General features: G+C 32.0%; 1 protein-coding gene across 3 annotated transcripts; it reads right to left on the reverse strand.

Annotated features, from left to right (window-relative positions):
• Nucleotides 1-3,877: 3,877 nt before the first annotated feature.
• LOC100793611 (katanin p80 WD40 repeat-containing subunit B1 homolog KTN80.2) lies at nucleotides 3,878-11,856 on the reverse strand. 3 transcript variants are annotated; one of them, XM_041017346.1, is made up of 18 exons: nucleotides 11,702-11,856; nucleotides 11,020-11,246; nucleotides 10,819-10,921; nucleotides 9,753-9,823; nucleotides 9,218-9,292; nucleotides 8,985-9,128; nucleotides 8,494-8,671; nucleotides 7,830-8,015; nucleotides 7,535-7,723; nucleotides 6,797-6,853; nucleotides 6,450-6,715; nucleotides 6,189-6,314; nucleotides 5,664-5,738; nucleotides 5,416-5,528; nucleotides 4,994-5,110; nucleotides 4,837-4,905; nucleotides 4,432-4,498; nucleotides 3,878-4,165 (listed from the first exon to the last, which is right to left on the reverse strand). In XM_041017346.1, exons 1-17 carry the CDS (start codon nucleotides 11,823-11,825, stop codon nucleotides 4,438-4,440), a joined length of 2,181 nt encoding a protein of 726 aa, XP_040873280.1. In that variant the 5' UTR covers nucleotides 11,826-11,856; the 3' UTR covers nucleotides 3,878-4,165; nucleotides 4,432-4,437. The 3 variants fall into 3 exon arrangements, with proteins under 3 accessions (XP_040873280.1, XP_025985089.2, XP_040873279.1); XM_026129304.2 differs by having other exon boundaries at nucleotides 3,878-4,237; XM_041017345.1 differs by having other exon boundaries at nucleotides 3,878-4,498.
• Between the last annotated feature and the right edge of the window lie 934 nt (nucleotides 11,857-12,790).

Genomic DNA, 12,790 nt, shown 5'->3' on the forward strand with positions numbered 1-12,790 from the left:
AAATCAAAAATATGTTTTACAAATTAATTTAAAACTAATGACGCATGCATGAACTTGTGACTTTTTCATTATTAGCATGGCGCTTTAATCAATTGAACTAATAGGTCAATTATGTTATAAAATTATTAATACCGCTATATATATCACTAAATTTCTAATGTTTATTTAATGCATGTGTAAATATACATAATAAATTTTGTGATAATTAATTTTTATCTAATAATTAATTTATTTACATATATAAATTGTAAATAAAAATCATAGGTTTAACAAAAAAATTATATATAAAAAAAATACATTATTAGCATAAATCTACTAATATTTTTTTTGGTCTTATTATAATTAATTTTGATCTAATAATATATTTTTTTAAGTATATAAATTTTTATGAAACATATTATTTTTACATATATAAAAATTTTAAATCAAAAAATCATAAGTTTTCTCACAATTTTACATTCTCATGCTTATCCAACAAAGTCGCAAAGTAGAAAAGACCGAAGATACAATAGCCAATGATACAAAACCTAACCGTATGTTTGTTTGTTTTTTATAGATTTTTTTTATTATTGTGAGTACGTTTTAATAAAAAAAATTGATGATAGAAATTTATTTAAATGCATATTTTAATTAGGTTTAATAATTCAATATCTATCAAAAATATTTTTATTAAGGAAAAATATCTATTGCGGTCCATAAGTGTGAAGTGGTGAGATGACACATCAATCCCTTGAAGATGAAAAAATTAAATTTAGTCTTTTAATATGCAAAAAGTGCAACAAATTGGACAATAAAATTGTAATATTAAATTTGTGAAATTATTTTGTTATTAAATTGTAATATTTAATGATCAATTTGACAATAAAATATATTTTTTGAGAAGTAATTTGATATTAAATTGTAAAGTTCATGGAGCAATTTGTCATTAAATTATTTGAATGATCAATTTGTCACACTTTTACCGACCAAAATAAGTATTTATTCTCTTATTTAACTTTAAAATAGATAGACATGCCTTTGTTTTTTTTTTTTTTTTAAAAAAAATAGATATTGAAACATTGTGGAACCTTATATGAAAAAAATTTCTCAACTGTTATCCATAAAAGAGAAATGGTTTAGTTGTCTTATTTTATTTTTCTCCGTGTCAATAATTTTCCTCTTTTCATTTTCCACCCATTCAAACAATGCATTAGTAATTTACCTAAAATTTGACTTTATGAGAATTTTCAAAACAAGAATTATGTTAACTTAACCCATAATAGTTATACACTTTCCCATGTTGCTAAAAGCTTAATACATGTTTGGATATCTGTTTGAAACTCATTCAACCGAGAAAATAGATTCATATGCACGAAAGTATAAGTAACTTCCTTTGTTGCTTTTGAGAAAATGTCTGTTATATTCAATAAAATGGTTTCGCAAACACAACCTTAAAGAAAGTTGATATGTAATGCTATTTTTGTAGTTATTAAAATAGAACTAACACATTGAAATAAAAAGACGACTTTAGTCACACCCACATAAACTATTGGATAAATACCCATTTTGATCCCTAAAAGTGACAAGTTCTGATAGTTTGATTCTTGAAAGATAAAAAATTTAAATTTAATCCTTGAATATGCAAAAAATGTAACAAATTAGTTCCGATATTATTTTTTCCCCGTTAATGTTAATGTTTTTGCCTACATGACATGTGACCTTATTTATCATGGACTAAATTGGCAGTATTGAAAGTTATTTTTTTTTACAACACCCTCCCTCTCTCCTTAAAAAATATGCTGACAAATTAGTCCTTGAACATTATAATTTATTATCATTTTAGTCCTTCAAAGATACAACTTATTGACAAATTAATTCATGAAAAATAAAATACCCAATTAAATAATCTTATACATAACACACTTGCATGTATGCAAATTGAAATTACAACTATCAAATATGAAGTTCAATACAATGCAAAAAGCCATTTTGGACATGTGCACTTGGAGGTTAGGATGAAAGTTGACATTGTTAGAATGTTTATTTATGTTGTTAGAGACTACACCATATTACATGGCAAGGATATGAAGTAGAAAAAAAATGATCACATAAGAGATAGAGCACTTTGTAAACAAAAGAGGTGTCAATGAGAGATTTTAAAGGTGTTAAAATTAAACTAAATCAAATCATTCATAAATCGTCAAAATGATCCCAAAAAATTAAAAATCGATTAAATAAAAAACCACAAAAATAAAAACTTCAAAAATCATATACTTTTTCTGTAGTTTGGTTCAATTTTTGGCTCTTGTCGAAATCGAACCAAACCACATATTATAATTATATTTATTTTATTTAATGTATGTTTTGCATTATATAGCTAATATTGTTTTAAGTTTTTAATGATTAAAGTATGTGATTTATAGTGTACTTCTTTCTATAATAAGCTTTTAATGTGTGATTTTTGTTGTGGCAATTAATAATAACTTTTAAATAATTTATTCATTTGCTTTACTTTATAATCAATGTGCATATTATATTTTCATTTGTTGAAAAAGGATGTACCAATATTGTTAAATATCAAGTGATACACAATTTACTATTGCAAAAAGAATTGATAATATTATTTGTCAATAGTTCTAAATGGAAGTAAAAAAATAATAATTTTCAACAATAATATGTTAAACAAATTTAATGAAAACTAAAATTTATTTTTAAAATAATATGATAATAGATTAAAAAAAACATCAAACCAAACCAAACCACAAAAGATTGATGTAGTTTGAATTTGATATTATATTTAAATTGAATCGTAGTTTTATTTTATATTATATTCAAAAGTTTATTGTGCATGAATCAAAGTTGCAAAAAGATTTCTAATTATAACCTTTGTCCAGGAGCATAGTTATGGTAGGGGGTCTTCAAAAGCAAGCAAGTTGTTATGAAATGGATTGCATAAAAGTTGGTCAATAAGTTAAGGATTCATTTAAGTTTAACTCATGTTAAGACACATGAACATATGAAAAAAGATTATGGTCAATGCATAAATAAAACGAAGATGTTTAGATCTCTGAAATAGGTTTGGTTGATGGCAACTAGAGTTGAGCTTCCTATTTGATAGTAGTAATTTAAATTTGCATGTGTGTTGTGTCAGAGGTTGTTAAATTAGGTGCTTTAACTTTCGTGTATTAAGTTGTCAGTAAATTATATCTTTAAAGGACCAAATTAACAATAAATTGTAATGTCTAGAGACTAATTTGTCAGCATATTAAGGAGGGAGGGTGCTGTGAAAAAAAATGAAATAAAATTTTCAACACTGATAATTTAGTCCATGATAAACATATTAACATATTAGTCTAATATAATCACTAATGATATAACATCTTTTTGCACACATGGATTGTCACTTAGGGAGGTCACATGCCACATAGGCAGAAACATTAAAGTTAACGAAAGAGAGATACTGACAAGATCAATTTGTTGTACTTTGTACATATTTAGGGACTAAATTTAAATTTTTCATTTTTGAATGACCAAACTATCAACGCTTGACACTTTCAAGGATCAAAATTAGTATTTAGCCTAAACTATTTTATCAAAATAATGGCTTGATGGTCTTATTCAAGTAGCTGTAATGTAAAAAGGAAAAATGATGTTTACCAACTCACAACTCTGTTCACCAAACAAAGAAAAAACCTATTCACCAAACTCTTGTAATGATAAAGTCAACACAAGTATCATCGCCCTTGATACAAATTTGCTTTGATATTGGTATGACAATGTTAATCTGCCTAGTATTCAAATTGAGCATTCTACGATCTAAATGTTTGGTGAACATCATATTTGTAAGTTCTGATCATTCCAATTATTTTAACAAAAGAAGCATGAGTACTTTGACCCAAAAAAATGTACATTTCATTGAATATTGCATATACAAGGAATTTTGCACAGATGCTAAATACAGCAGACTAATACATTTACTCATTTGGCACCCGGCCTTGCCAAGGTGCACCAAACCCCAGTTGAGTAAACATGCTGGGGTCAGTAGCTGTAATAAGTAGAATGAAGAGTTTTCTTTTTTTTTTAAAAAAAAAAATACAGTTGAAGACCAGCACAAGTTCAATGTTAGGAACACAAGCCTTGGGAATAGTAGAAGACCAATATACTTAGATGACTGCTTCCCTTCCACCTTCAAGCAATTAAGCACAAGGTCAAATAATTCACTCAGAAATCTCACACATATCCCACTTGATATAATTATCTGCCATTAAACAAAGCCGATGACAACCGTCACTAGTGCAAATCATCCAAAAGAAATGTGAAAGGAAATAAAATTGATAAACAAAATCTTATTCCTAATAAGGAAGGAAACATGAAGGCTTCATGTTTTGTGCACAATCCTGCTAAACAGCAGGTTAAGCCAAGTCACTCATTCATGAGTTGGCTGAAGTTCACCTTTAGTTAGGGTTGTTGAAGAACTAAATTCAGCTCTTGCGCAGACTTGGCCAATAAGCCACCCCTCCTGCAACAAAAAGCACCAGGTGAAAAGTGAAACGGTGACTCTTGATTGCTGTATCTAGATGTAAATAAATGTCAGGGTGATATGCAAAGAAACAGGTTAAGAATCAACAAGATTAAGTGGTTTAATAAAACACTGAGAGGATTTGATGCTCAATAAAATCAGAAGCAAATAAAACAGAAACACAAATAATCTGCCAAAAGACAATGCAAATTGTTTAACATACCTTTTTACCATCGGAATAATAATATATAATTGCAAGGACTTTTTTTTTTGTTTTCAGTCTACAACATTGACTTAAAAATGCATCTGTTGGCAACACTAAAGACTACAATGATTACCGTATTAATATTGGAAGAATCAGCCGAATCTTTTGCAGTTGCATAAAGCACTGATTGGAGCATTCTCGCCTGTTCTCAAGATTTTGTATAAATTAGGATCATTAACATATAACTTTATGAGATAGTGAAAGCCACATTAGGTGAAGATGGAGGGTACCTTTGCTCTGCATGTAGATCAACCCCAACAGAGGGAGGTGCTGAAATGGTTGAACGTACTGTTGGACCAAAAACTGCCACAAGCTTAAGCAGCATATCCAGTGACACCTTCACATGTCTGCACAGTAAGAACTGAATTAATGTCTACCAAAACCAATTTGTCATTTTTCTGCAAAGGCCTTAGGCCACCATCAGTAGGAACAACACAAATCACACTGAGGTCAGCTATATGGATCACACAACTTCATTGGGCTTGGTTAAAGACCAAATCCTCAGTAATATGCAAGAACATCAGTAGGAACATGCATGAGAATTTAAACTGCTTTTGTGAGGTCACAGCCTACAAATAAAGCCAAATATGAGGTCTCACATACTTTAACTTCCAGCATAAATTTTCCTAACACCATGTTAATAAAGAATTACCTTTCTATATTGCTATCCAACAAACCTGTGAGCACAGGAAGTAAACAAGAAAATAAATCTAAGGTGAGAATCTCCATCTTCTCAACAAGGACACTGATAACATCAGCTTGAACCTACATCAAGAGGAAGTTATCTTCAAGACTATATATTAAATAACAAAACCATAAATAACTAGTTAAAGCATTTAATACAGAACAAATAAAGAGTGAACAAGTGACACATGACCACTTAATAAAAAAAATACGCACAGATAGATCAGGCAATTTTCTCAAAGCACTGATGGCACTTTTAGTATCATTCTGCTCCCAAAAATGTCGCACTACCTGCAAATTCAACTTAGAATCAATTGGGGAACAAAATTGTTTCAGCTTTTGTCATTTTCTTTCTGGATTTGGCTTCTTTAAAGTTAGTATAGATAAATTACGTAATCTCAGTCGTTGATGAGAAAATTAATAGGTGCTATTCCAACATATCCATGATGGGTTATGCATGTGCACTTAACATCAACTGTTAATTTTCTTGTCAACGACTGATATTACTTTACCTTCTAAAGTGAATTGCTCCCTTTAGGGAAGCTGGATCCTTTCTTTCTAGTTTCTATATCCCTGTTAAGAAAACTAAAACAAAAATGCACCTTTACATCTCAGCATATAGGTTATAGCCGAACACTGTTATAAGTTTTATGGCTAAAATTAATACATAGTGGGATTACAACTCTAAACACAGGCTTAGTCTAAAAGCAAATGATATTAATATCTGACTAGCTAAAATACCTGTAATTTTGTCAAACGTGAACGAAGATTACTTAATGTTACATCATGAGTTTGCATCAGACCTTCAATTATCTCTCCATCATTTGCGGAGTTTGAATCCCTTCCAAAAACTTGAGGTTCAACTTTCTGACATTATATAACAAGATATAGTTGAGTAAGTTCAACTAGACCAATGCAACAAATTGTAAAAAAGTGATAGAAGCATGACCAAAAAAAATCTAGCTTGAAAAAACTATATCTTGTTACAAGCTAGATTTTTACCAAGAAGTTAGCAGACGTGTCAGTTTCACTGGTTGTGTTGGAAATTGCAGACGTATTGTTTTGATCTTCATTGACAAGAATTCTTTCCCCCTTCTCAGATGTTGGGGTGGTGATGGGGGATGCATTAGTTTGATCTTTGAATTTTTTTTCCTTATTTTCAAATATTGTGGTGGGGGTTGCATTAGCTTGATCCTCATTGATGGGAGTTCTTTCCCTTCTTTCAAACCTCTCAACCAAAGAACGGGTCCTTCCTTGTAAAACTGCAACTGCCAAAAGCAGAATTTAAAATATTCAGTTTCCAGGGGCTTTCTTGGTCCATAAAACAATATTGATGAGCTATGGCAAACCTCCATTGACATATTTAACTGGACTCATCTCTTTGCTGTAAGGAGAGGATTGATTACCTGAAAGATAATCAAATATTAAACATGGATGACAATATTTTATTTTCCCATATTAATGACCTAAAGCACATGGCATGCCAACTTTTTACACAAGTAGAACTAAAATATCAATAAACTACAAGTCAGAATCACAATTTATAAACATCTATATAAGAGTTTATCTGTCAAGACTCAAGAGAGTTGGCCAACAGTTTATTCAATACTTTTTAAGGAGATTGAAGTCGGAAATAACAAGCATATTTTTTTCTGATACAATAAGAAGCATACATAGAAGAAGTTCAGTAAAAATCTCCACAGATTGTCAAGCAAGATGGATGTATGATATTTTAGATATGATGAATGAATGAGAAACATAATATGATTAGAACCTGGCTTATTCAAGTATATAGGTAAGGGATCAAAATGAAAAGCAGTTATTCAACCAATAAGAAGCCAAATATAGTTCAGGGCAATGATGTCAGCCACTAATTTAGCCCATGCTATAACTAAGAATAGAGAACAGAATGGTGGGGCAGCTTGCTAATTTTTTGTCAAAGTAAAGGAAATTGCAAGAATTGTTGATAACTTGAGATGTGATACTTCTCTCGAAATTGAACCAATCATTTTAGAGGAGCCAAATCCAGAAATCAGCAATGACTTTCATTTGACCCATAAAGGGATTTGGCAGAAAAAAAAACTTACATTTCTCTTGGTCAGAAAATCTGTCTGGTGTTAAAGTTTTTTCAAGCTTCTCTGTGACACTTTTGATAGGATGTTTATCCTCAACAGATTCTCTGACTTCATTCTGGGATCCTAGCTTCATTTGGAAGGTAGGATTTTTTGCACTGTCAGATTTGCTTATAGTATCACAAACTGTTCCGGAATCCAAATCTGATGAAAACCCATCAAAATCAAATGTCAGTGGGTGCTCCTTGAACATGAACTGGCTTAAGCAACATCCCAGCTTTTGTCTTCGAAAAGGTTGCTGAGTCCTTACCATTGAGAATGTCCCGATGTACAACGTTTGGCACAATGTAAGACTTTCTAAGTGCTTCATTTTGTTTTTCTCGAGCTCTTGTTGCAGGACTCCAGTTTAGCATTTCTTTGGATTCCTCAGGAAGATCTACTTTTGGAGAATTGTAAGACCTGGATCTTAGTAAGGTATCGGGATTCCCTCCAGAAGCTTTATATGCCAAAAAAGAAAAAAAAAAGTTCTTCAATACATCATTGGGACAGTATTCAAGAATTACAAAAAAATATTGACATGGGAAAATGTATAGTCTTACTAAAAAGCTCCTCTAAAGAGAGTAGGCAGGGATGCACCCGCCTTTAGATTTTCATGGGTTAAGATTATGATGCACATTAATAAATTCCATGGTGGATATAGCATTATAGCCCTACTTGTTCACTTTAGAGATAAACTCACTTTAAAGAACTTCATTTAAGGCCTTATAAAATTAAATTTTCAGTTTGATTCAGTTAAATTAAATTGTCTGCAGATTCTTCACCAAACAATCCACTGATGCAATTGCAGCATCCTACCTATTAATGAGCTCAGATATACTTTATGGCACAAATTTTATTTAGAAAGCTGAATTTGTAAAGAATTTTAATAAAGCCATGTCCAACATCAAGGGTAGACGAAAAGGTCCGTGGCTTACAGTCTATATATATATTCTTTATCTCTTTTGAGTCATTGTCAGGAGACATACTGCACAACCCAAAAGTCAGTCCCACACTAGCTTCTACTTTCTCCATTTGTCTTCCCTGGAGACCAAGTTCCTGCTCTGTGCTTTCTTTTTTCTCAGTTTCCAAGCCACCACTATATGGCTCTATAAGCTGATGCATTAAAAATAACAATCAGAAAGATAAGCTAGCTAACAGAGAATATATTTACAGGAAATGCATCTCAAAATTAGTTTATTGTTGTTCACAGACTAATATGGAAGGCATGTAGTCATGACATTCATTGTTGACATGTAGCACCACAGAAATGGCGGCTTCGCATTTAAAACTAGCAATTAACATAATAGCAGCCATATAAGTAGTAATTCTACAATCATACCTTTTTAGCTAAATATAATTAACACAGAGATCAGGTTTTAAATTGAGAAATAAATATATTAACTAATCTAGTGAGGGTGAGTCCTACCGAAATATCTGACACCCATACTCCAACAGAATTACTGTAGAACGAGCAACCCAAAAGCTTCTCATCATGAATACATAGGTCGCCAAGCGTTGTCCATCCCATGTCAACAACATCATGACATATAACAGGTTCCCATGAATACACCTACCATAAATGAGCATTAGATATGATATCTTTATCCTGCTTAAGTTGTTTATCATTATAATCTTATTATTGGAACAAACAATCTGTACCTTCAAGCTATCCTCAAGTCCAGCAAATAGAGTTCGTCCATCAGGATGAAAAGCTATTGAGCGTACCCCCAATACCTAATACAAAGTAATTTGTACTTATTAAAATTACTATTTCATATAAATTTTTGTGAGCATGTGCATCTTGGAAAATAAATGGCAACTAAGATGCATCATAGTATATGACTTAAAACATGAAAACACATTAACATTTTATGCATCTGTAAGATTAGCAACTGGGCACGATACACTAGCAATTTAAAGTTACAGAAATGTTCTAGCTCACAACTAAACTAATCATTTTGCATTTAGAACCTTCCACAACTATGTGATGGAAAACTGGTAAAATAAAAAGTGTCAAGCAGGGTTTACCTAAGAGATTCAAAGAAAGATAGTAGTGGTATAAAACGGATTTACATGTATTACAACAAAAGTTCAATTGATAAGAGGCAGATTTGGAAGCAGAATTTATGCTATATAAATGGGTATAATTGATTCTTTTGAAACAGTAGAATAAAGCTTCAGCAAGTTTACATACCTCATGTCTGGTAGATCCAATCAGTTCAAAGGTTTCTAAATCCCAAAATTTCACTGTTCTGTCTGCTGAACCTGCAAATCAAATTATGAACTCTTACTTTTTTGCTGAATAAGAATAACAATTTATGAACTTCAATAAATATTTTCAATATAAATGCTTTGGTCAAAATAGCAGCTTACATCCTTCAAGGTCAAGTCATGGTTCAATGAAGTAATGAACCAAGACAAGAGAACATGAATTTCGTATATATGTCAAACTCAATTATGTTTATGTAGCCTCACAAAAGTTCAGGAGCAGTGATAACGACAATTGATAAATGATAATGATAGGTTCAGCAATAGTGAAGATGGAAGCAAGGTAATAGTGGTGGCAGCAAAGCCAGATCCTTGCCAATAGTGATTGTGAATTTGTGATGACTACAAGCATGTTTCGATAAGAAATGTTAAACTGTTTTCAGTAGAATGCAGTGTGGAAGAATTATTTTAGAAAGAATTTCCTTTTGAAGGATTAGTCTTATGTTTTAGAATTTTAGAATGCTCAACCTAAAGTAATCTTGTGAGAACGAGTATTGCTTGAATAGTAAATTACCTTTGGATGTAAAATTACTAAAATAGAAACAATGCTTTATGTTTTGTGTAAATATACAAACTTCAATAGATACATATTAGTTAATAATTACACTGAAAATGATTTTTTTTTCTAGATGGCCTTTTAGGAAAAATATTTTTTTAACTTTTTTTTCTTCCAAAAATGAACTCTGGACCCAAGCATGCATTTTGGGTTGTTAGCAAAACATGATTTAATACCACCCACAAAGCATTATGGGGGCTAGACCAGAATGCATTCTAGATAATCCCTGATTGAGTATTTGAAGATGTTCAAATATTTCCTTAGTCCCTCCACAGATGACAGATGTAGCATATTATATAGATTATAGAGCATTGATGCATAAATTCTCATTTTGTGCACTTGAAACATTATAATTATGAAACAGGGAGCTTAACAAATTTAATGCACATGCATGAGCATCTACCACTCCAAGCTGCTCTAAGGTACACTAACACACCTGTAGCCATAAGAAACTCAAGAGGATGAAAATCTAGGGACCTAATGTGTCCTTTGTGGAACTTAAAGTCATGCAAGAGCTTTCCACCTGTTAGATCCCAGACCTGTACGATGGTAAGTTAGATCTATAATTTATCTATAGAACAATTGTAAAAGTTATATTTAGTTAAAAGCTATGCCACAACAAACTCCATGCTATTACCTTCACAACATTATCAAATCCACCAGAAACAACCCAACGGCCATCTGGACTGAATTTGATAGTACTGATGCCCTGGCTATGACCCTTGTATGTTTGAATGCATCCTTTTTTTCGGATATCCCAAATATTTAGATTAGTGTCCGAGGAGCCAGATGCAAAAAACTCACCAAATGGATGAAACTCAACAGCAGTGCAATTAGATTTGTGTCCGGTAAGAGTGCGAACCACTACACTTGAAGAACAATTGCACACATATTAGTGGTGTATTGATAAATTGGAAAATGCATGAACCTTACATTTCACCTAACAATTCAAAAAGCTTAATATGGACTAATAATAGTTCTCCTAGACGCCTTTATAATCCCATGCATGCAAAGTAGATAGTGTAAGTGTGTGTTTGGAGTGGCAGTGCAGCGAAAAAAATTCGTGGCCAACCCCACGGTAGAGCCACATTAACACATAATTGCTTCTCAAAATTCACGGTGGTACCATGGTTTTTTGGCCCCAAAATCGGTTATTCACTGTATCCAAACACACACTAACTCAATTCTTAAATCAAATAATTGCCTGTTTATGATCAGCAAGTTTGCACTTCTTCTCAAGCATAAAATTTTGATGCCCTATAAATAACATCATTATACATTATACAGTCCATGCTTTCAGAATATACTAATTAACTTACTCTTTGCTTCTTCCAAATCCCAAAGCTTTATTACCCCTGACGATGCTCCAGAAAGAACCAACACTTCTGCAGAGTCAAAAGTCACTGATTCTACTGAACTAGTATGACCACACAAACTCTGCATATATTTACAGTAAGGTAACACTGTTAGGTTCAAAGCTCTACATGATTCTGCTGCTATCATAAGAAACTCAAAGTCTCAAACCCATGTCACAAAGGGAACCAATAAGATAAAAAATACAGATGATAGATTACTATGATCTACATATGGGAAAAAAAGATAGATTTGAGCGAGTTTCAAGCTCTGTTTCATTCTGGGACAGCAAAAGGAGGAACCCAATGGTATTTGAATCACCAGAAAGTAACAGTGCAGGGCCAGATCACCACGGAGAAATCTGTGAGGATTGACCAAAACTTATAGAAATCAAACCCGGCATTACCTTCCTAGTTCCCATATTTCAAGGTTCATAGACTCAGGCTTAAAGTTTTGTTTATTTTTAAGAAATCTTTTCACTTTTCACTGCTTGTATGTTTAAGATCATACAGAGCTCAATGTTCATTCATCTTGGTTTGATTCAATTTTTTCCTTTGCAACTTTCAAGCTAGTTGAATTTGTATATGGTCATTGAATTGGCCATTAAAGACACTTGCTGTTTTCATGAAAAGGCAATTTTGGCATCTGGGTATGTTGCTACTTTGCTATCTGATGTATATTGGTAAATAGATTCAAAGGATCCTAATTTCGGTAAATAATTTGTATAGTTGCTTTATTTTAGTAAAAATATCGCTTCGTATCATACTCCATCATTATACCATACCAATTCAGTCCAAATTTAAGCTTATCATTTAATTAATATGAGCTGAAAGCAAGTCCTTTGGTCACAAGCAATAACATAAATCCTTCAATCAGAACCATTGCATTAACATAACTTGCGACAAAGTGCACATAAGAAATGGACCTTTCGTTACTGCCTAACAATCCTGCCTTAGTCATATTGCAACCATTATGCCTAGGGGAGCCTCTAGAGTCACCGCAGGCAAGAAGCTGACTGCCGTCTACAAAAAATTTGGCCCAGATACCTCTTTTTT

This window comes from Glycine max, chromosome 7 (assembly GCF_000004515.6).
Source record: "Glycine max cultivar Williams 82 chromosome 7, Glycine_max_v4.0, whole genome shotgun sequence".
NCBI classification, from domain to species: domain Eukaryota; kingdom Viridiplantae; phylum Streptophyta; class Magnoliopsida; order Fabales; family Fabaceae; genus Glycine; species Glycine max.

What these genes read in the sequence shown, in the direction of transcription:
- LOC100793611 (XM_041017346.1), bottom strand. Translation starts at nt 11,825, where the DNA reads ATGCAGAGTTTGTGTGGTCATACTAGTTCAGTAGAATCAGTGACTTTT. An exon ending in TATGGGTGTCAGATATTTCG is followed by an intron (nt 8,672 to 8,984) that starts GTAGGACTCACC and finishes TTAATGCATCAG; the next exon opens with CTTATAGAGCCATATAGTGG. An exon ending in GATCTACATGCAGAGCAAAG is followed by an intron (nt 4,906 to 4,993) that starts GTACCCTCCATC and finishes TCTTGAGAACAG; the next exon opens with GCGAGAATGCTCCAATCAGT.